At 35.6% G+C, this 25,472-nt stretch overlaps 2 protein-coding genes across 2 annotated transcripts; both read right to left on the bottom strand.

Moving 5' to 3' along the window:
- Positions 1-11,650: 11,650 nt before the first annotated feature.
- On the bottom strand, positions 11,651-18,303 carry LOC145792478 (uncharacterized). Its single transcript, XM_082873160.1, has 2 exons — positions 17,634-18,303; positions 11,651-12,850 (listed from the first exon to the last, which is right to left on the bottom strand). The coding sequence occupies exon 2, from the start codon at positions 12,838-12,840 to the stop codon at positions 11,797-11,799; it is 1,044 nt and encodes a 347-aa protein (XP_082729286.1). The 5' UTR covers positions 12,841-12,850; positions 17,634-18,303; the 3' UTR covers positions 11,651-11,796.
- Positions 14,188-16,593, bottom strand: LOC145793868 (protein FAR1-RELATED SEQUENCE 5-like). The gene is made up of 2 exons (XM_082876755.1): positions 14,432-16,593; positions 14,188-14,344 (listed from the first exon to the last, which is right to left on the bottom strand). Exons 1-2 carry the CDS (start codon positions 16,591-16,593, stop codon positions 14,188-14,190), a joined length of 2,319 nt encoding a protein of 772 aa, XP_082732881.1.
- Positions 18,304-25,472: the final 7,169 nt, after the last annotated feature.

The raw sequence follows: 25,472 nt of genomic DNA, 5'->3' as shown, positions 1-25,472 counted from the left end.
GTACGTCAAGTTGTAAATAAATCCTCTGTTTAAGAATAAATGAATAAACGAAATACGTCAAATTTATAACTCATTATTCTTCCATGGAATTGCATCCAAATAAACCAAAGCACACACTTTGTTAAATTTGATTCCACTGCTCAGAAGCTAGAAAACTTCAGAGCATGTATATAGAATGCACAAGAATTGATACACAAACAAACACTACATGCTAAACTCATTCTTTGGTCTTGATCTAATAAAGTGAATATAATGAAACCAAGTTTCAGTTACCTTCAGAGCATACACTCACAAGGTCATACACTAGAAAACAGCCATAAGAGAGCACAAGATCTCTCAAAGATAATTTCCCATAACTTTCCTAACCATCTAAACTTGAAATATGATTAGTAAAACGTATTGGCTTGTCCACTGATTAAACACGTTGAAGATCAAGGAAAACTAGAAAAAACAACTGACAGTAAACAACATGAAAAAAGGCATTACCTCCACGAAGGCCATTAAAAAATGAGTACATCCCACCAGGTTTCAACAATGAAGGAAGATGTTGGTGGAACTCTCTCAAATGTTCATAATACTCCCCTTAAGTGTCAAAGAATACACCTGGAAAAAATAGAATCAACGATTACAAGGGGACAGTTATGCATGCTATATGCCATATAACATAGTGAAATTAATTAGCTATTATTTTGTATTTAAAAAAAAAGGAAAAAGAAAAGCTTCTACAAGTATTTGCACATTTAAGCAGGGCAGATTGTAGACAATACAACATGCACTTAATCCATCAATGATAGAAATCAGCTACAACTGCACATTTCCTTGGTCATTTCACTTCCTTCTTTATAGTGGTCTTAGATGCAAAGAAAAAAAATATTTAGTAAAATTAGGAAATAATATCTAATTTAATGAGGTTTGCATGTCTATGGGTTGGTATATTAAATGGGATGGAAAGGGGAGTGAGTAGTAACCACTAGTGAGAAAAGAAAGTAGATTCCAGAAGTTCATAATAAAGTACCACCAAAGTCCAATTCTGCTGCAATGGAAATTCAATATTCTCCTAGCCACCTCTTGTACAGTATATGCAAGAGTGGTATAAGTTTCCTTCTTGATTCAATTTTCTTTAATACCAGATGTAGTCCCATCTATATCAAGTGATTGTGCATGAAGAAATTTTCCATTTTTGGTTTAAAAGAAATATTTACAGATTCAACTAAACTATAACTTTACGACTTTAGTGGATGAGAGAACCCACACAAGTGCTAATAACAATCTGAGCTCGGAATACTTATTGAAAATAAAAATAAATACTAACTGAGCTCGAAGTTGGTGAGTAACCAACATGCAGAGCAAAACAAAAAACAAAAAAGAAACAAAACAAACAAAACAAACAACACAGATCATTCCACTCAGGGACAGAGCAGAACAGATCAGTTGTGGCCTTGGTAGCAGGTCAGCAAGACAGAACAGATCAGTTGTGGCCTTGATCAGCAAGACAGAGCAGATCAGCAATACACGGCCATACCAGCTTCATCTGGGTCTCAGCCAGAAGCAGTACTAACAGATTCTACCCATACTGGCAGCCTAGCAGCAACCTCACCTTAGCAAAACTGGCAGCCCAACCCATAAACTTGCAGCCAGATTCTACCCAGCAGTCCACCAGCCCTTCACCATCAGACCAACAGGTTCAATCACACACAGGACTTGAGTAACAGCCTAGTAGCAAGCTCACTTTAGCATACTAGCATCCCAATCCCATAACTTGCAGTCATCCACCATGAGACTAGCAGATTAGCCTAAGCATGACTGCAAGCAGCATAACAGACATCAAAGCACCAATTGCACCCACAGTCTTAACACAACCATACCAGCAGAACCCCAGCAGATTGGATCAGATCACACACAGGACTGGACTTGCAGCCTAACAACAACCTCACCTTAGCATACCAGCAGTCCAGCCCAGAACTTGCAGCCAGATTCTAGCTTGGCATTGTAACAGATCATCTACCCAGCAGATCACCAGCCATCCACCATCAGACCAACAGATTCAAACACACAAAACACCCCACAGGCAGAACCACAGCAGATTGGATCAGATGAGACACAGGACTTGACTTGCAGCCTACCAGCAAGCTCACCTTAGCAAACCACCAGCCCAGCCCAGTGGTTGCAGCCAGATTCTACCTTAGACAGCCCACTTGCAGCCAGTAGTTGACACAGATCACCATTGCAGTAGCACAACCAGACCAGCAGTAGCTAAACCAGACCAGCAGTAGCACAACATTGCAGTCCAACAGCAGAGCATAGAAAGTAGCAGATTTAGCCTCCATTCCTGATGCAGTACTGCATTTGTTGCATATTATACACAAGATCAGTAACAGATAACACCACAGCCATTTCAGAAGACTTTATCCACATTGCTACTCTCACCTTCACAATATCACACAACTCGTCCGAATTCGGTTGGATGCCCTGGAACACACTCTCATTTCTGTGTGTCCAGATGGACCAGAGAATGGGTAGAGGAATAACTGTCCAAATTTTCTTTTCCAACGTTTTCATTCTACACCCAGACCACCACCGTAGCACTCCATTGACGGAACCAGGAATAACCCACTGAAGAGCCCACCATTTTACAATGTTAGACCAAAGCCTCCAAACAAAAGGGCCAAAAAGAAGAATATGTTCCACTGTTTCGACCTCACTTTGACAAAACACACATACAATATTCGCATTCCCGTCAAGGATCCCGGGTCAATTGTCACAAGAACAATTCAAACTCGGAACATTCATAAACTTTATTAACCAATCATCAAATTTTCAATTTAAGTAGAAGAAAGTCATTGGTTCTTATTCTCATGGTATGAATGAATTCTAAGTAGTCATTACTCTTGGACTATGATAGAGTAACCTTAATTATTGATATGACCGCGGTAATGTTCTTAAGCATTCTTAGAACTTAGAAAACTTTGTTTTCCCACTTCAAAATAGATAGGTCATGGCAAACAGTAAATGGAAGTGTTGTACGATGGAGGATTGCATGTTCAGGTGGTCTACAGCGGAGGTCTTCGTACAAATGAAGGTCAACTTGACCCATCCCGCATTTTCCGTCACCAAAGTATAACATGTGTTACAATTTGGACCAAAGTGAAAAGAATATAATAGTTTGGTCATTTGAAAAACAAATGTAGGTCAACTTTACCCATGCCGCATTTTCTGTCACAAAAGTATAATATCTCTTACAATTTGGACCAGAGTGATAAGAATATAATAGTTTGAAGTCCAAAGTGAGAAAGTATTCATAGGTAAGCAAGGTGACGGTGTAATTTACCATTTTACAAATTGTAAACTATGCCTTAATTTGTGAAGAAATTGTTGATGTAATTAATATCATAATAATTAATATTTATTACTACAAAATATGCTAACATAATTTAATATGAATATTTACTAATTTCAATAAAGGTAAAAAAAGAATATCATTTTGCCTCTCATACTATCACTCAAAATTAAGTTAACCTGTATTATTTTAGTGAAATTAATTGTACAGTTTATTTAATTTTGGATTAATTGTACCCCCGCTGTTAGGTTATGTTTGTAATCCAATGAAAGTTACTGACATGGAAATAACATTTGAAATTTCATTTTACCGTCCAAACTATCTATAACATATCAATTAGACCTCCAAACTTCATTTTATTCAGAGAACTAATTGATATTTTGGGTGCCACATGAGCAACTTTTATTTTATTATAGACTGTAATTGATGGTGGAGTAATATTTTATTTGAGTTATAGTTTGATAGAAAAATGATATTTTGTAAAAGTGAAATTTCAATAAAAAAAAAATTTTAAAAAAAAATAGTCCGTGGAAAATAGAAAATAAAAAAAATATTAATAAATTTGCATAATTTTTTGACCTCACCAAATTTTAAAAGGTGGATTACCTCAACCCCTCATAATTTGGATCTGAGGGTACTGTTTGGGCCTGTGAGGCCCATCACGGGTTCTAAATTTGAATCCAAACCATTAATGTTGTGTATTTCATTATCACAAAAAGATAGAGCAATCCGTGGTGGTCACCAAAAAATGTACAAAATTGGTGTTTTTAAAATTAAATCATCACTTTTTGTAATGACAAATGCGATAATTTGAAAAGATTATGATCATTTTAGGGACCTAATTTTTTTTTTAAATAAAAAAAAACCTAAATTTTTTATTTCTGATTATGAAAACGGGATCAATTGGGCCTCAAAAAGTCCAAACAATACGGTCCAGTCCAGATTGTGGACTGTAGACACTCCCCCTCCATTAAAATAGTTATATTTTGTTTCCAAAAAAATAATATAAGACTTCTTAAAACTCCACACAATCTGTGCGTATTTCCAAAAAAAACAAATTCAAACTTCCTAGAAAATCAAAACATGCTTAATTTGGCCACCCAAAAACTCCCACAGAAACATATGTTTTGGGGTTTTGGCATGTCATTCTTCTCTCTCACGTTGCTGGTCTCAAATTCCTCGCCCCGCCAGTCTGATATTGTGTCTGTATCAGCCACTGTTTGATCCCACAATAGAGCTGTTGCTGCTGCCACCACAGCTATTAGCCAACACCTTCATGCTGTGGAGACCTACGGTATGTTCTTTTTTTTTTATTGTTGATATTGTTTGAGTCTAGGGTTTGCTGTTTTTTTTGGAGACTTAGTTGTTTTTGATGAGTTATATATGATGAAATACTCATGTTTTTGTTCATATTGCATATACAATACCCATTCGAATAAGAAAATTCTGAACTTCAAAACCTTCTACTATCCCTTTCTTACTTTTCTCCATAATAGGTAGGTTAGAGTTTTAAATTTCTCTGTCATTGACAAGTGAAAGGAATTTCAGATTGTGCAGTAAAAAAACAGGGGAAAACAGAGGGAACAAACTAAGCCTAATTTCTGCTAGGATAGTCATTGATTATAGTCTTACCCCATATTGTCAAATCTATCACAGTATAACTACAAACTCTCAACTCAAGAAATAGTGAAACCACAAAAACCAAAAAAAAATTACAAAGGGAGAGACTAGTTTATAGCACAACAAAACCAGAAATTGAGACCTCATTGTCACTGGAATAGTTATTTTGAAAATTTCATTTATGATAGACATTAATTTGTACAATCCTTGAATTGGAAGAGAATGATTTGGAGTTAAAAAATGAGCGCAACAGAGGACTTCAATAAGCTACATATACCCATCCGAGACTCAAAACAACTCAGCCGTAGTAGTCCCCTAAGCTACCCACAATAATCCCCTAAGCTACATATAATTGGTATCAACTAGCATCAGCAAAATGGCCCAAAATAGAGAAGAACAACAGCAGCATCTAGCCACAGCAACTTGAACCAGCAGCAACACCACCTGTACATTAAACATTATTTGACCTGATTTGCTTCAAGTTGCAGATCCTGGACTGAATAAGAACACCCCTTCAAATGAGCATTGATCGAAAATGCCACTCTGACCATAATCAACTCACCGAAGTCAGCAAGGCAAAAAGGGTATCCACTGCGTCTCTCGTTGGTCGTCATGTGATGATGTAAACAGTCCAATCTTTAACAACTTTTTCTTTTTTTGTTATTTTTTCTGGGTGTCCAATTGTACCATGATGAATTTGTTATACCTAACAAACAAAGACAGTGATTCCAACTTCCAGAAATTTATAAAATGGGACCTATTTAAGCTTCCAAACAATTTGTAAAATGGGACTTTACAGATTAACAAAGAAGTCATGGGAACAAGTTAATGCCATGGGATTTTCACTAATTTTCCCTTACAAAATGGAGAGGGATGGAAAAGATCACTTTGAAGATGCATTCCAAAAGGTTGTACTTGGAGAATGGAATTTTAAATCCTATTATTTTCTCTCTATTTCCTCCTCATCCTTCTCTTTCCCTTTTTGAGATGAAATAGAAAATAGAATTTTGGCATTTGGTGCCACAGAACATGACGTGCAACATTTTAACTCTCAGTGTGCTTGTGCTTGGATTTTCTGTTATTAAGTCATCAGTCTGCTACATTTTAAGGACTAGATGTTCTTCAATACATGAAATTAGAGAAAACATGAGACGGTAGTAACAGTCCCCATCAAGTCATCAGCTACAACTAGTGTGTGCTTGTATTATTGCGTCAACTAAATACAACTAATCAGTACATTGCTTTTATTGTATTCATAGTATATATCTCTCAAATAAGGATGGGGTTGTGTTTATTATTATTTGTCTTTTGGTGTGTGTACTTTTCTTGCATTTACTAACTTCATTTTGTCTCATATGATTATTTCACCTTTGCTTATGTAGATAATATATAACAATACACAATGAGCGAAGGAAGCAACAAACCTTGCATACACAAACGATTTACACCAGCTTTCTTCTTCTACAAGTATTATTTCTTCACACTATTCAATGTATGATTTTAAATACATGTTTTATGTTCAGTTTAAATATTAGCCCTTATTATACATTTGGTTGAACCTGTAGCAAAGATGAAAACAAAAGCATGCAAGAAACAGTTACCGACACGGTTTGCACATTGCCTACCTACCACATACTGTTTACATATTTTATATTATCTTTGTCTTTTATGTTCTACTTGCATAACTTATATTTACTTTTGAGGCAATGTAGATGAAGAAGGACATAGGACATGAATGGAGAACCCGGCAGAAGCAAGACAAGGAGTACAAAGAGATGGACATGTGGACTGTTGATAAGCAAGCCAAGTTGGAAGGTTCTCTTCCCACAAAACCAAGAAAGGTGAAATACAAAGAGAACAACAATTTATTGTTTTATTATGACATATTTCACACATTGTAATAACATGTTTGTATTTTCATATTTCTCACAGAAATTGGTTCACACACTATTCTGAAGTTATTTAAAGTGTCTTTCTTAAATTATTCTAATACCCACTATATTCTTTCTCAGTGGCATTTCCAAACACGAATTGCCTTGAGATCAATTGTTAAAATAATAAGAAGATTGAGCATGGAACAACGTGATGCAGTTACTAGTAGTGGGCTAGGGGGGCTCTTGAATCTCAGATGTACAAAGCTTGATCATGACCTCTGCGAATGGTTGGTTCAGAAATTTGATCCCAAAACTTGTTCGTTGAATGTTCATGGGCGCCGACTCCTCCTTACTGAACTAGACGTTCACAAGTTATTGGGCATTCCTGCCGAAGGCAAAACAATAGAACTAAAAAAATCTTCACAAGCATTTCCCAAGCTATTTGAAGAACTTGGAGTTGTCCAAGGACCTATCAAACTGAATGCTTTGAGAGAGTATTTGACCAAAACAGAGGGAGCTGGAGAGGAATTTATGAGGATATTTGCCCTATACATGTTAGGTGCCTTCTTATGCCCAACCACAAAGGATGTTGTTAAACAATCATTCATTCACCTCATTCAGAATGTGGATGGCATGAAGGATTATAATTGGTCAAAGTTCACTCTTCAATTCTTTGTTCGTGGTTTATGCAAGTACAATTCGAAAAGTCACTCACAACCAAATGGATGCTTATTTCTTATAATGGTATGCTTCTAACCAATTACAAATTGTTTTGTTAGAAAAACTTGACTTCAATGCCTTTTTCATTACATAGTACATGTTAAATTAATACATTTTTGTGATGCAGTTGTTTTACTTTGATCGTGTTGCTCCTAGTGGTTGTGATGCTGGTCGTGCTCATTCAATCCCCTCCTTGGCTTATTGGGGTGATGCAGAAATAAAGGCGACACTGAAACTATTCCAAAAATCAGGAGGTTACCAGGATGAGGAGGTCATCCTTAGCGTATCCCTTCTTTTATGTTTGGTTTTTGTTTGTTATTTTTCATGTTGAAATGGAAAACTAAATTGTTTGCGATGTGTCTATAAATAGGTTGATGTTAATTTTGTTGTTGACGAGCCAATGCAACCATTTGTACAAAGTGAGGAAATGAAAAATATGAATGATATTCGGATTTCAAAAATTGAGACGACTGTTTGTGACATGAAAAGTGTTTTGGAAGAACTAGTTGTTATTGTTAAAAATGGAATAACTAATTCTTCCATTCCGAAGGTCATGGAAAAATGTGAGCCACTGCAAATGTCAAAACAACAGGAAGCGGGGCACGGCCATTGTAAATGTGAACCTGGCATAGTTGCACCTGGAGTTGTGGTAGAATCTACAGTTGTACCTATAGTTGAACATGTCAGCCCTATACTCGTGCCAAAACCTAATGTTGTGGTTGAATCTACGATTGTACCTACAGTTGACCATGAGAACAATACACTCCTGCCAAAACCTAATGTTGTGGTAGCATTAGAGAACATGGAGGAAAATAGAATTCCGCTCACACCATCCATCTTGCAATTGGATGCCCATCTTCATGAGCAAACCAAACAAGCGAAGAACAAAATCAAGGTAAGATTGAACAACAATCGAAGAAAGAAAATCCCAAAACTCAAACTTTTTGATGAATCTAGTTCATCCATTGGTCCATATGGCGGTCCTTGCACTCAACATTCGGATGCGCTGGTGGACATACAATCACCTTTTACAGCCATTGCTGGTAAGAAAAGGAAAGCCACTCAGAAAGTACCAACCAAGACAAAGCTTCATTTAGATGAATCAGATTCATCTCTCGATACAAAGGAGGCTAAGTTTGATCAAGTAAGTCATGTACATAATATATGTGTTATACAATGTTGCTATTCCTATAAATATATTTTAGGATTTTTCATTATTTATTGTTCGTTGTAATTTGTTTTAGAGTTTGAACTTACTTGGAAAACTACTTGGCCTCAATTTTGAAGCATCTGCTACTGCCATTGAGGTTATTACTAATTTCATTATTGTTCTTGATCTCCAATCCCCTTATTTTAATGCACTGCAAGAAGTATGACAATTTATTGTTTATGTGTTCGGTTAAATTCACAAGTCATCGACGACACAAATTGTGAGGCCATGTCCTTTATCTGCTGAGGAACAAATTTTGAAGGCTTATTGTTTCGATAAGGATTTGGAAAGCAGGTAATTTTATTGCGTTTGTATGTTCCTCTCTATCACCAATAAGTGCAACTCTTCAATTTGTACATGATGCAGTGAGGATATTGTGGTCATGGAGTTATTTTACACGCCGGTTGAATTTGCCACCCGATTCGATTTGTGCTCATTACAACCAAAAACATGGATTTGTGGTTCCGTAAGTGTTCATTTCATGCATCAATATTGTTATGTGAAGTCATTTTTAAGGATATAGGTTTCAAATTATTATTTGATGCATGTATTTCAGATTATTAATTTAGTTGTAGCACAATTGACAAATGCACAAAGGAGGCTCTTTCCCGATAAGTGTCATAGGACGTGGTACTTTCCCACATATGTATCAGTGAGTAGTCTAGTGTGTCATATTTATGTTTGGTTATTCATGTATACTTATTGATGTATACTTGTGCATTATCAATTGTAGCAACATATTATCAATGGAGCGGACCATGCAAAGCTATGTGACGAATATTTTGGGGAGTCTCGATACACTGGGAAGCTTCATGCCTGTCAAGAAGTAATGTGTCAAGCATTCTTCCATTTTACAGGATTATTTTAAATATCCCCTCCATTTTACAAATATTTTTATTATTTATTAAGTTTTTTAGGGTATCAACGTCGTCACTATTTTTTTTTTTATAAATTTTCTAAACTGGTTGGGCAACGTTGCATGACCCTTTTTTTATTATGGTCACTCAGATATATATTCCGGTTAACGACCATGAAGAACATTGGTTTTGTGTGAACATAGATATGGCACATCGCATGGCTCATATATTTGACTCGAGTCCCAGCCTCACAAATGACAAACGTCGTGAATTAATGGCAAGGAAATTGGTAAGTCGTTTATTTTATTTTATTTTTTAAAACAAAAAAACAATCAGCACAATCTATCTTACAACATTCATGCATAGGTTCAAACAATGCATTTGTTATTGCAACAATATTTTGGAGACCTTTATGTTGCAAATGTGAAGGAGTTCGAATTAGAGAGGTTGAAAGACGCTTGTCTCCAACATAAAACCGATAGGTATTCTAAAATTTCTTCATTCGCTATTCAATTTTGGCTTTCTTATTAACATTACACACAAGTTTGACATTCATATGTATGTTGTCATGAAGCTACGACTGTGGTATGTTTGTCATGAAGTATATGCAAGGTGTTGTTATGCCGACCGGCGTACACAAGGTGACTGTTCAATGTTAACCACATAATTACACTATTGCAATTACAATGTCATATGATGGTATTGTTGATGGAATATTTTTTGTTTTGTTTCCTTAGTTTGATAAACTGGAAAGGTTTAGGCTACTAGTTGACCTAGTGAACGATTCGTCCAACCGTATTTACATTGAGGTTATGAACAGGCTCGAACAATACAAAGAGAGGTGCGTCCCCAAACCATGAACAACTTATGCCCTTCATAAATTCAGCTGATTACTTACTGAATGCAATTTCTTTTGTAACAGGTACTCTAGGCTCCGGAAGGCTACAAGGAAAAAAAAAGTTTGATTGTAAACATGGCTGTCTGAAAAAGATTGATTCGCCTTACCGTACTTTTGCCACTATGCTTATTCACAATTATGAACATATTAGATGGTTGAAGAAACATGGATGACTAAAGTAACCCAGTTTGGTAGTATTTTGTGGACGATTGAAAAAGCATATTATTTTTTGGGTTTCAATTTGTATGGAATTTATATTGTTGCTCAAGATTGGGGTGATGAAACTATTTATGATATTTAACTGTACCACATTAATCTTGGTTGTTACATTTACAATCCATCAAAAATTACACACATGTACCAAATGTTAGTGGAGAAACTGCTTTAAAAACTGGAGTACGAGTCCATGCATTGCTACATATATAGTGTAAAATAATTTTTGTTGCATAATCAGTTCATGTCCAACTAAAATTGTGCTATTAGTGTATACTATCATGTACACATTTCAAATGACAAGAGTGTAACAGGACTAGTCCTTGGCAGATTAACAAAATAACTAATAAATTTTCTAAATTTTACATTTAAGAAAACACACAAAATGAACAATAGAAAAAAAAATTAAATAAAAAATATATTGTTAATACAGAGAAAGTGATAATTCATGTCATCTCCCCACTTAGAAGGCGCGCAAAGGTAGTTCTTTGCAAATTTTAAAAATACCAAGAACAATGACAGTATTTGCTACAAAAAAGCAACAGAGGACCTGCATTTCCTTGCTAGTAAGCAACACCTAATGTATCCTTCAACGACTTGGAAAGAAAGAACGTCTAAGAAATCTAAGGAATTTTAGTTGTTAATCACATTCCATGCATAAATATCATACTAAGTTTTGGAATCGACGTATCAACTGTGTAGTCAATTGGTATCCATAAATTTCAGCAAGCTATACATACATCGTTGGCATTGAACAAAAAAAAAAAAAATTTAATTGGACATGCCTATCATACTAAATAATATTGTTGACATAAACCATTCAAATGTTTTCCATCACATAAGCCATCCATGAATCCTAACATTGTTTCAATTTTCTTTTTCATAATAAATGGGACAAAAAGTAACATTGTTCGCAAAAGTATGGGATGATCAAAGTACCACCGCTGGTTGCACAAAAAAGTAACATTGTTTGTAAACAAAAGTTGACACTTTCTGCACAAAAAAGTAACACTGTATGCAAAAAAAAGTAACAGTGTCAGCTAAATCATTGGCCTTGCAAACTTTGTTCAACCATCATTGTCTGTGTCCATTTGTTGGCTGTCATCATGGTTGGACCCATTAGATTCCTGCTCACTATCATTAGAACTAGTTGAATTCTCAACATCTTCACCACAAAAGGCTTTCCGCATTTTTTTTAGCTCTAACTTGACCTTCCTCATGTCTTTCTTATGCTGCAACTCCATCCGGTTCAATATGGACACAGCCTCGTACAAACGAGTTGATATGCTCTCCAATGAAGTAGGATCTTGTCTTTCACGGTGCTTTCGACTTTGCCCTTGTGTTTTCCCATACGTTCCACGACCTATGTGGCTCATCTGCCCCTTCCATTCATCATCTGGTCGAGTCGGTACACGAAGCTCAAGTAGCATATCAGTCACGAGGAGGCCGAATGGTAATGCTGCATGTGGATTGTTTGCTTTTGCGACAGAATCCACAACTTGCCAAATTATCTTCGGAACATCTAGAGGGCTGAAATTATGGACAGCATACAACATGAGTGCTCGTTCATGGTCAAAAGTGGATTTCACCCCCCTTGGGTCAAGATTGTACCACAAGATAAGATGAAGAACGGCAAGGTCAGGCTTCAGGAACTTTACATGATACTTGTCTTGTGGTATGACTCCTTCGATGTACAAATCATCAACAATTTGGGCTTCATTAGGAAGGTCAACACCAGGAAGGTATGGATATTGTGTTTTGTCATCATGTGTTGGTCGCTGAATGTCTAAGAATTTTGATATGCAATCCGCGGAAAACACCACATCTTTTCCCCTCAGTTTTGTTTTCAGAATCAAGTTCTCTGTATCAGTTGGCTTTTGTATGCTACCAAAGAACTCCCGTACCAGGTTGACATTAGCCTTCCCTTCCCGTTCGATTAGGTTTTGGATATGCAGGTGGCCCACAATTGCTGGAATATCAGTATGAGTTAACTCCTTCAACTTGACAGCCCGCTCTACTGTAATAGCCCGTTTAGCAAAAATACCAAGGTCAACGTGAGGAGCTTCCGCTTTTCCTTTACTCGGTTTTTTTGTTGTCTTTTTCCGTGGCATCTTCAATTACCTACGTAATATCCAAACATATTAAAACATATGTACGTCATTGGAGAGATTCAAATTTTAAACATACAATGACAAATGCAAATATATTAAAACCTTATTGATTTCAGTCATCAATGTCCACCATTTCTTACCAAGCAAACAGACAATTAAAAAAATCTACAAAAGAAAAATAGAGACAGTTCGGTATTATTAACCGTGATTGTTTGTAAAGTAATGGCATGAGCAAGTCTTTATTTTATCAGCAATCAAACAAATTTAGAGTTTATTCACCTTTATTTTTCAAATTAATCTCCAAACTACGAAATTTATTAAGTCAAAAATATTAAAAAATATTAAGTCAAATATTTCAATGGAGGAAACACTCTAGTCAAAATAATAAAACATAGGCAATTTTTGAATTTATAATTAAATTCAAAAAATGTTTTAGGAAAATTCTTCCAAACACAATTCACTTTTTAAGAAACACCTAAAAGTTAATTGTGTTCTTTTCAAATGTGTCTAACACGTGTAGACATGAGAATATCCAACATTTGTCATGATTCATTAGTCCGCTCAACACCTTTGAATTTTACCCATAATGAGGATTCTGCATCTTCTATGACCTGGGTGAAGGAAAGTAGCCTTGCATATGGATTTGGATCATTACAATCAAGTTACTGTACTCTCACTTGTTATAAGCAGTTGTAATTTTTACTCTCGACTGCTTCAAAATGAAGATTATTCCATGATTCAGATCTCTTGTGTGAGCAAATAGCCAAATAAGCTCAAGTCCTAATTTGACTGCATCAACAGGCTCAAGTCCAAAATTTTCTTAGATGCTTTTAGTTTTAAGGAAGTACATTTGCAAAGTTGGTTTAATGCTACACTATTGTTTGAATGACAACTTGGGTTCATGTTACCAATTTTTTTGTTGGGTGATGAAGTTGTTTATATTTTGGCAATGCACATCTCCATCATCTCTTATTATACCTATACATCGATACCATACCATTCCACTATAAGCATAGTTATGTGTCACCTAACAGCAATGTCCACCATTTCTTACCAAGCAAACAGACAATTAAAAAAATCTACAAAACAAAAATAGAGACAGTGCGGTATTATTAACAGTGATTGTTTGTCAAGTAATGGCATGAGCAAGTCCCTATTTTATCAGCAATCAAACAAATTTGGAATTTTTTTACCTTTATTTTTAAAATTATTCTCCAAACTACGAAATTTATTAAGAATGCCTAAGATTAAAACAACTAAGACATTAACAAAACATAACTACTAGCCACTAATGTCTCATTCTAAAAACAATGTTTCGATCACTGTAAGCCTCATCATGAAAGTCAACTACACTGGATCATTTGGATAAATTGGCAATTCATCAATATCATCTGTGTGGGGATCCAACTCTGTGTTCATGAATGGTTCACTGTCTGAGTTGCTACCCTCTCTCTGGCTACTTGAAGCCAATTTTTTACACGTCCGCTTCGTGTGTCCGATGCTCCTACAGTAACAAATAATGCATAAACGATTTTAATAATCATATGCATGCAACAGGATATAAAAAGGTCATACAATGAAAGTACCATACCTACAATACCCACACCGCCTTGGTTTTGGAGGTTTACCCATAGAAGATGTCCCTCCGGGGTTCCCTTTGGTCTTCACTACATTCGGATCACCAACGGCATATAGTTTGGGTGCAATTTTTTTGTCCCCAGCCTCAGCGTTACCTTCTTTTCTCATTGCCCAACGTTTTTTCATCTGCGATGTCAGATGGAAAGCTATTTCCCTTGCCTCTTCAAAATCTTTGTCCGCGTGTGAGGCATAATATGACATTTCACTAAAACAGGAGCTGAGTATACCAAACCGAGCTGTCTGTGTTAGGGTGCTACAAATTTGGGTAAGACTTGGTTGTTGACACTTTGACCTACCACGTCTTGTCCATCTTTGCAAGACACAACTCGGTGGAATACACATTAATTGTTCAGATTTCATAACAGCAATCATGTGGTAACAAGGGATGCCAAACGACTCAAACTTCAAGCAACAATATTTCATTGTGATATTAGCTGGAAAATACTCAACCGTCCACGTGCATGTTGGTGCCTTGTACTCACCAAAATGGTAGGTGCGATGATCCTCAAGCTGAACTCTTTCCATCACAAACAATTTACCCTCTTTCCTGATTTCATGTTGAAACAATGAGAAAATCTTCCGAGTAAAGAGTTCAGCTGCATGTTTCTCCAAACTCCTCAATGGCGTAGTCAAAACCGGAAAACTATTCTCTATTTTAGATTCTGTTTCTGCCTCATTAACACACATTCTAGCAAGAGCCCTATCATATTGCGCTACAAATTCATACAGCCTAACCTTTTGGTTTAGGAATATATTGAAATATGCATTCATACCCTCGACACGTTGAGTGCTCCTCATTCCAGCAAACATGTGACCACGGAGATATGCCTCAGCCCAATTATCACGCTTCAGATGAATATCCAACACCCAGTTATTGTTCTCCAACTTGTACTGTTTCACCATAGCAGCCCAGGCATTGTCAAACTCATCAATTTTACATTTTTTTAACATCAACTGCGCAAAATCAGTTGTAAATTCTGGTATGTGGACATTTGTTGAGGCATTTTTCTCCAGATGCCAAGAACATAAACGATGTCTGCAGTTTGGAATAACTCTTTTGATTGCCTGACGCATTGCCCTATCACCATCTGTTACAACGGAGATGGGTCTTTTACCATCCATGGCCTCCATTAACATTTCCAGCACCCACGTGTATGTCTCCATTGTCTCATCAGGTAACAAAGCACATCCAAATATAGTTGTCATGAAATGGTTACTCACGCCAGCTAGAATTACAAATGGCTTCTTATATGCATTTGTACGATAAGTAGTATCAAATACCAATACATCACCAAATGCAGCATAATCCATTCGAGACCTACAATCTGCCCAAAAAATCTTGTCCAACCGGTTGTCCTTATCGATGTTGTATTTGAAAAAAAATAATGGATCTGCATCTAATTTAGCTGACAAGTATCCTAACGCACCCTCTGCATCCCCTTCTGCGATTTGTACTTTGCGCTCAGCTTGGAATTGATTGTGCAAATCTCTGTGAATGAAGCCCACCTTCTCATAACCCCCTGACTGATGGACCATAAAATCCATGATCTGACTCGTTTTCATACCCACATTGCGCATGGCCTTTGCTTGAGCTTGGTCTGCACTTGTTACAAACCTATGCGACCAAAGAAAAGGGACGCAGTGTGGTGCTGCCAACGGATGGTTGTGTTCCCCTACAAAGTGGGTCACAACATATTTCCTAGTTGTCTTGTCATAACGCACACGAAATGTGGCATTACAAAAAAGTCTAGTTTCTGCCCTAGGAGTTCTTACCCGTTCCACACGTTGCAAGTATTTCTTTTCTCTTACACCTTCCCTTGAACAAACCCATTTCCTACTCTCTACAAATTTGTTGTCTCCAGTAATTCTTTTTCTACTTCTTCGTACGCTAAAACCGATGACCTTAGCGTATGCATTGTAGAAAGTATAAGCATCATCCTCTGAATTGAATTTCATTTGCAAAACATCTTCCTTAGGAAGCATTCGTAAACTATCATAGGTTTGGGAAGCTAACCCTCCTTTCACATCAACAACATCATCCTTGCCATCTGGAGCAAATTGATCATCAATTTCAGTATTGACCTCTTCAGGCCTACTACTTTCAGGTTCATCCATCGTATATACACTTGTAAGTACCCTATTAGCAATTAAAACGAAACAAATCAACTAAAAAACACACATGGCATTGCGCTACTATAATTTACATCTTCAGAACAAATAAATTAGCACACCTGCCAGTGCCTTGCAATCAATTAAAAAAAAAATTCGAACATGTCTACAAGCACCCTACTATCAACTAAAACCAAACAAAAAATCAAAAAAAGCACACCCGCCAATATTGTGCAACTAAATTATTACTTCTTTATAGAAAATGAACAAATAAGCACACCAGCCCGTGCTATGCTATCAATTATACGCCAATAATAAAGAAGCACCTGTAAGTACCCTACTATTAATTAAAATAAAATTAATTAATTAAAAACACACCTGCCAGTGTTCTGTTATAAATGAAACAAATAAATAAAATAGCACACCCGCCAGTGCCCTGCTATTCATTAAAATAAAAGAAGTAAATAAGCACACCAGCCAGTGCCCTGCTATAAATTCAAAAACACAGAAGCAAGTACCCTACAATCAATTAAAATGAAACAAATAAATATAATAGCACACCTGCCAGTGCCCTGCTATTCATTAAAACAAACAAATAAATAAGCACACCAGCCAGTGCTCTGCTACCAATTCAAAGCAAAAAATTTCAAAAACACAGAAGCAAGTACCCTAATGTCAATTAAAATGAAACAAATAAATAAAATAGCACACCCGCCAGTGCCCTGCTATTCATTAAAATAAAAGAAGTAAATAAGCACACCAGCCAGTGCCCTGCTATAAATTCAAAAACACAGAAGCAAGTACCCTACAATCAATTAAAATGAAACAAATAAATATAATAGCACACCTGCCAGTGCCCTGCTATTCATTAAAACAAACAAATAAATAAGCACACCAGCCAGTGCTCTGCTACCAATTCAAAGCAAAAAATTTCAAAAACACAGAAGCAAGTACCCTAATATCAATTAAAATGAAACAAATAAATAAAATAGCACACCCGCCAGTGCCCTGCTATTAATTAAAAGCAAATAAATTAAAAACCAGACCTGCTAATGCAACCGCTACGGAGGAAGGGATGGAGGAGGTATAGGTTTACTTCTACGTTAAGATGGAGAAATGGAGGATCTATGACAAACAAAAACAGAACATCGAAATAGAGTTAGTAAAGAAGACAATACTTAAGGAAAGTAATGATTATGGCGAGAAAAGATAGAATCTATCTACGAAAAATATTATTTTGCACATCTTTTTACCTTAACAACCTGCATAAGCAATAACAGAGATAAAAGTCTACTACCTTTGTTCAAAGTATGAATAACCATTACACAAATAAACATTTACACAAATGTACCACAACCAACCGTTTGACCACTTCAAACAAAAATTAAATAAAAATATCCACAAAAAAGGATTATTTGATTGGATGAACTATTGGATTATTTGGTAGATCATTTTTTGGTTAATTTCCTAGTATTTCCTATGTCACAGGTGAAGCTGAGTAGCTTCTAAATCAATGGACTATTGGATTGTTTTTCTGAAAACTTCGTATCCGGCCTATAGAACTAATGGACTACTGGATTTGGATTATTGTTATTGGATTTTCTAATCTTGATAGAACCTTAATGGTGTTGAAGTTCATATTCACTGTTTGGCGTGAATATTTATTCTCACAACTTTCACCATCTAATATTCACAAACAAAGAAAGGATAAGCTTTGTACATCTTGGAGATTTTGCATGATAGAAGATAAGTTGGAAGTCTTTGTCAAAGAACAAGGTGAACGAATATAACAAAAATTGAATTCGAATTTGAATTTTAATATACAATCTTCACCCCCACAATTACAAGCTTGCTTTTCTACCCAAGATGAACTATAAAAGCCGACACCAGTAGTTTAGCGGTATAGGGTTAGACCCTGTGATGAATTGTAAACCTAGACATCTTAGTTTGACTCTCATTAGTGTCTTTCGGGCTTAACCCATACCTGTGGTTTACCAATGATTGCAGGTATCAAAAGTTCACTCCATAAGGGTGGGTCAAATGTGGCCCTGCCTTTCAATTGCGTTGTCTAAATCTTACTGCTGAAAAAATGGACCATCAAATACCTTAAAAATGGTTAAATAAGCTGCATGGGATATAACACAGAACTATATATTTTTTTTTTATTTTCTCACTTGTTATACAGATTTAAACTTTATATAATTTGAATCATACTCAATAAATTTAATCCGTATATTTTAAATTTTTTTTTCCCCTTTCTGAATATAACATTGATGGGATCCAATGTGGTTGATGAGGGAGGATATTTCATGAACAAGAAATGATTTTGGGATGCATATAGGATACACGTATGGTTTCACCAAAAAGAGCTACCAAGTGCACAAACCCTTTGGTGGTTTTGCACTCAATACCAACAAAGATATTGGCATAGCTGGAGAGCCATATGAAAAACGCAATATTTATCACAGCTAAGAGTGAAACCCACATGCATTTGAGTTCAAATGTCTTTAACTTTTTTTAGTGTTGTGTCTGGTCTTAATTGATAGACATAATTTATGGATGACTACGAGTAGTTAGAAGTTTATTGTACATGATAGATTCAATACAACCCTACTTGGAACAAAAATTAATTACAACGGTGATACCATCCGACCAATAAAATATCGTAAATGAAATTTGTTTGATATTTTTTGTCTTTCCTAATCCAATCATGTTGTCCCTACTAATATTAGCCCTCCCTTTTGTTTCTGACTATTGTTGTGTTGTTTTTGTTCAATGAAAATTAATTTACCAAAAATAAAAAGAAAAAGCACAAACTGTCCTGATAGCTTTATTAACTAAGAGAACATGTTAATGTTAACATTAATCCTTAAGGAAAACCATCATTAAATTCTATAAAGACATGGTTATTATGGGTCCACCATGTTCTTATTTCTATCTAGGCAAACATGGCTTTAACAAAATTTACACCCCAAAAAGCAAATCAAAGAGGAAATGAACCAAACAAAGCTAAGTAAGAAAGAGCATTCAAGAAAATCACCCTTCACAAAAAAATAACAAATAAATCAACATCAAAATCAAAATCAAATTCAAAATAAAATTAAAATCACCAGTGATAACAACAAGGTTTAATGGCTAGAATGAACATTGAGATATAGTTAGCTAGGCTGCATTCATGGAGGAGCATTTCTTAACTATCCAGGCAAAATAAGTTTTCTTTTTATTCCACACCTGTTCAGTATAGTTTTTGCATTTTTTTTAATTTTATTTTTTCTATTTTCATTTTTGTCTCTTTATAAACAAAATAATAAAAGGTTTGTTGTAGGTAATTTTATCCAATTTGTGCTTATGACCTATTGGCGATGACATCTATCCCAATATTGTATTCTAATTATCAACAAAAGTAGGTTATAACCATTTTCTGGAATGACATTTATTCCAGAGTGCCTTTATAATCTGTGCACTTGTAGATATGGAAAATTTTGATCAAAAAAAATTTGGAGTAATAAAACTCTGGAAACTGTCATGAATTATGGGAAAATCTTGGAAAGATGGATTTATCATCCCTTAAAGATTGAATTCTAGCATTCCTAACCTAAGAAACATCACTCAAGCATTTCAACATTTAATCATGGGATTGGATGTAAAGTGAAGAAAAGGAACAAGGAGAAGCTTGGACTATTAAAGAAAATGTAAGCACAGAATGAACAAATTTTATCACTTCTCTTCTCTACTCTAATAACTAGTGTATGTATGCATTCTCTCTCTGTCTCTGTCTCTGCCTCTCTCTTACACCCACTTATTCACCCACACTCTATAACATATGATACTATGTAGTTTATTTGAGCAGGATAAGTAAATAAAGGTATTGCCCAAAAATTATACTTCACAAGGCTAGGCTACAACAAATATAAATAAGGCTGAGATATTTTCTTAACATTCAACTTGGAGCAAACGTGTCTATCATGCCCAACTGTACATGGTCTTAATTTTGGTTACTCTCTGAATAGGATATCAGTAATTGAATTAGTGTACCTCTATAAGTTTGGGGTGTTAGTGCTTTGTGGGTTTCTAAGTAACGGTGCTAGCAGGTTTATTGTTACTGTCCATGCTTAGATACAACTTGAAAGTTTAATTTTGTTCTTTAGACTTATTGAACACGGAGAAATTTGGATTTTTTGAAGTGCAGTCTAGCATGTAAGTACGTCAAACATATGAATACATGTATATGTTTTGCTATAGACATTTGTATATCATAGGTGTGAGTTATTTGGTTATATTTGTTCTTAGATGTAGTCATATTTTCTACATCTCCCGTCACCTTTGGTTTCTTGGTTTTCACAAATCTTTCCTTGCTTATGTTCAACACTAGAATGCTTCACACTGAGATTATGTTCCACACGTCTACGAGTGCTACGATCGAATATATTACACCAAGATTATGTTCAACATACAAGTCTAGGAGTTCCGTGATTTCTTAAGGATAGAAACATATGTTGTTACTTTCATTATAATTATAGTTGTTTTTTTGGAAATAATGAGTGCAAAGGAATGAATTTTATTTTTAAGTAGTGTTCCCACTAAATTTACTTCATCCCACTAAGGAGAAATTTTTGGATCATCTCAAATGTATGCTCAAGGTCATGTGTAGGGATAGGGATGGCAACAAGGAAGATTGGGAGAGGATTTTGCACACCTTGTTCCCAACCTCATAACAAGGTAGGCGTCCTCGACCTTGCTCCATCCTGGATTTGATTTTGTACCCCATCCCTGCCCTTATAGGGGATGACTTTCCTAACTCCTACAGTTTTCATCCCACGGCCTTCGACATCCACCCGCCACCACACACGCTTCACTCCTTTCATCGTCATGGCTTCACTCGCTCACTACTAGTTCACCATAGCCCCTTGACGACTTCTCAAAACCCCACCACACCACCATAACTCTCCCTCCTCCCCCTCTCCCTAAATCTATGACTACATATTTAGAGAGGAATATAGAGAGAGTGCGAGCAAGTGACACCACACCACCAAACCCCTATAGCCCCAAATCTCAAATCTGTTACAATTTGACACCATCACCCCCCTTTCACCACACTCCTCTAGCTTCGCCACCACACCACCACAATCCTTTGACACCACAACAACCCTTCTACTCTTCCTCTATATGGGCCAACTCCACCACACCACCACAACCCTTCACCACCACACCACCACCACCACCACATCCTTTTGGCACCACCATAACCCTTTCACTACTTCTTCCCGTCTTTGTGGCTCATCTAAAACCCCAGAACATTCTCATGATCTAAACCCCCACCGAGCTTGGAATAGTCAAGTTATATATAAAGAGAGAGGAGGGAGAAATCTATATAAAGAGAGTGAGAGTCTACTTGTTCAACTAGGGTGGAAAACCTAGATTGGATTGTGGTGAAAGGTGAAGAAGAGGAGGAAGAGGCTAACTGCTTACAGATATATAACCTAGTTTTGTATAAAATAGGATTTTTGTAATATTGATAAGTATTGGAAGTATTAGAGGTATAAATATATAAATATAAGAAAAGCAAATTGGACAAGGGTGCGGGAAACCCTTAAGATCGACCCTTACCCGTCCCAAATAGGTCTTCCTTATTATGGCTCAAATCGAACCCTAGGAATGGGATTTGAAAGGATAACATGGAGCTAGCTGTAGATGGGATAGGATTAGGCAAACCCAACAAATTTAGGGTGTTTATAGAACTAAGCGTAGACCAAGGTGGAAGATATTTTGTTTATAAGAAGAGCAAGAACAATAAGTTTCACTAGTATTAGATAGGAAAAATGCCAAATAGCTACATCTTACTTTTAGACAACACAATTTCTCTCATATATCTGATGCCAATGGGTCTATGTGAGTCTCACGTTAAAACATTGTTAAAGCTAAAACTTTATTAAAGGAGTGAGGTGTCAAGGCTCTGTTAGGACAACCATTATGGCCAAGCACTTGCTATGTTGGTTGGCTTCAACAAAGTGCAAGCCAAATATGGTTTAAATTTTAAATTATGAATGGTTGGCAATTGTAACAACAAAGTTGTCCCAATTGGATGACTAGCTTAAAGTTTTGACTTTTACTGAATTGAACTAGGCATATTGAATCGGTTTGCTATGGTTAATTATTGACGTTGCCTTGCAATTGCTCTGGTTTGTAGCAAGTTCTGAGGGGGGTTTATTTCTAATAAGTAGCGATAGGGAAGCGACACCCTATACCAAACCCAACTCACCACCATTCCTAGTCAGGTACTTTTTATCATGGGCTTCAAAAATTATCTTTAAATTTTCAGGTAGAGTAAGGCAATTTATTATAAAAACTAAAAATAGGAAAGAAAATTTTGAGGATTGCTTGATATACATAAATTAAGGAGGAATAATTCATGGTCTCTTTATATTAGCTCATTTGTTGGGTTAGGGTTAAGAGTTAATTTGTTGAAATGCCATGTTGTTCTTTAAGCCAATGTAAGAGTATTTAATACGAAACTTAAGCCTCATTTGGGAACATGTTTTTTTAGCAACTTTTTGTCTTTTTATGATGTAAAAAAAACTAGTATGTTTGGAATGATTTTTTAATTTTCTACGAGAAGATGTGTAAAAAGTAGAGAGAAAAGGGAACTTTTGACTTTTTGGTATAGGTTGTTGGCTTTTTGACTTTTTTAATAACTTTTTAATTTTTTGATTTTCGTTTGGAAAGTGGGTTGGCTTTTTGGTTTTTTTGGTTTTTTTAGCCTGGGTTAAAAAGCTTGGTTTGGGAAGGACTTTTTGACTTTTTTGGCTTTTTTTATGAGAAAAGAGTGTAATGTTTATGAGTTGGATGAGATGTTTTGTTTGTTGTGGCTAAAATAGCCTATTTTGTCTTTTGTGAATAAAATAGCCAAAAAAGCTCCCAAACCATCTTCCCAAACGGTGCCTAAAAAAGCCACTTGCCAAACGAGGCTTAGTCTATCTTAGAGGTTGACTATTTGAATAATGCTCTTCATAATCTAAAATTTTCTCATCATTTTTTACTTATATTCAAATAGGCATTTCCTTGAATTTTTCAAAAAGGCATTAACGAGATATGCATATTGTTATCTCCATTCTAAAATTTCTTTTTCTTCTTTTTTAATATTCTTAATTCTCTAAATCTTTTAAACAATATTAATTACACATAATTTTTCTACAAAAACTGAAAGTTTGAAGAGATGGAGGAAAATGAAAGACCAAGGCTCTCAAAGTGAAAGCATTTTTGGAGAATCTAAATACGGTATGAGTTTTAAGTGTAAGAGTTTAGTCTGTATTGGGAGTTTTGTTATTATTCATTGGTCTTTTGCCAACTAAATGTTTATGTTTGTTGCATAGGGTTGAAGCTATCTGGCCTCACCAAATTGATGCATATGCATGCTTTCATTTCATTTTTGTAATGTTTTATTTATTTAGTAATATATTACTTCTTGTGTGAGGTGTTAGTAATGTGTTTTTGAACTTGCTTAATACTTACTAGTGGTAATGGGGGGGAAAAAGTGACAGTAGTGAGGCTACCTTAAGTACCCATAAGAACCAAGTAATGAAATCATTACAAAATTAGTTTTTTAAACTCATGTGCCCAATTCCCACACCACAACAGAAAAATTCTCTGTATGTTTTCTCTTCAAGTATGATAAACTGTCTGTCTATATTAATATAGTTAGATAAAGGTTCATATAATGTTAAAATCTTCCACATTACCCATGAGAAAATGAAAAAAGATGGAAGCTGCAATATAGTATTCTAAGAAATAGAAATACGAGAAAGAGCAACAGAACACTGATAATGAATCATGAAAATTTAAAATGTGAGAAAGGGATTGCGGTCTAGGTTTTCATAGACCAACCCAGGGATTGCGGTCTAGGTATTGTCCTATTTTTATAAACCAACCCAGTTCACAAACGTGAAAGGGGCAGTTCAAAGAAAGGGATTGTGGTCTAGGGTTTCATAGAATGGATATGGAGAAAGGGGGAGAGAAAAAAGTTGCAGAGAGAGAGAGAGAGAGAGAGAGACATACCTTCAGGCGAAGTCGAGGGTTAGGTCTTGTTCGCAGGGATGGTCTTCGAGGGATGGTCTTCGAGGGAAGAAGAACGTCTGCGTAACAGGGGCTTTGGGGGAAAAAAAAACTGAAGAAATTTGAAAAAAAGGTCACCGGTTGAAGAGGTTGTGAATATTCCTAATTAAATAATTCAGTGGCTGAGATTAATTTATAAAAATCTAATGGTTTAAAATAGATGTGTATATGATGTGCACATCTTATTGAGGTGCACATCTTAACAGCTCCCCTATTTATTTATTTTTTTTGTGAAGTTCTAAAAAATACCTAAGCTCCCATAATCAATTTAGGGCCCATTTGGCAACTTGATTTTTTTAACTAAAAATAGTTAAAAAGCATAAACAAATAGAAAAGAATTAAAAAGTCAAAAAATTATTAAAAAAAAGTTAAACATCTTAGTAATTCACGATTTTTTATACAACTAAAAAAGTCAAGCACATTAATTTTTTACCTCATAAAAAAATTAAAAATTAAAAACCTCTAAAAAGTCAATTCCCAAACACGACCTTGGATAGTACGAGTGTTACTAGGACCATTTAAATTCATATTCTGTAATTTGGAAACCAAATTAACAAAAGAAAAAAAAAAAAATCAAAACTGAAGGGCAACAAAACATATATTTCGGAGAAGAATAATAGAGCTGATGTGAAGTTTTATGGCCAACCAATGATTCCTTCACACGTAATCAAATTTATATAGAACTCCAGCAAATTATTATGAGTTGTGCTCCTAATAATGATAATGTTGCATTAAAAATTAAGTAAATCAACACAAGGTTTAACATCGAATTAGGC

This window comes from Camellia sinensis, chromosome 6 (assembly GCF_055761805.1).
Source record: "Camellia sinensis isolate YWXY chromosome 6, ASM5576180v1, whole genome shotgun sequence".
NCBI classification, from domain to species: domain Eukaryota; kingdom Viridiplantae; phylum Streptophyta; class Magnoliopsida; order Ericales; family Theaceae; genus Camellia; species Camellia sinensis.
Note: the sequence above shows the minus strand (reverse complement) of the source record. Positions and strands in the feature narration are given on the sequence as shown.

What these genes read in the sequence shown, in the direction of transcription:
- LOC145793868 (XM_082876755.1), bottom strand. Translation starts at nt 16,593, where the DNA reads ATGGATGAACCTGAAAGTAGTAGGCCTGAAGAGGTCAATACTGAAATT. An exon ending in AGGCGGTGTGGGTATTGTAG is followed by an intron (nt 14,345 to 14,431) that starts GTATGGTACTTT and finishes TTGTTACTGTAG; the next exon opens with GAGCATCGGACACACGAAGC.
- LOC145792478 (XM_082873160.1), bottom strand. Translation starts at nt 12,840, where the DNA reads ATGCCACGGAAAAAGACAACAAAAAAACCGAGTAAAGGAAAAGCGGAA.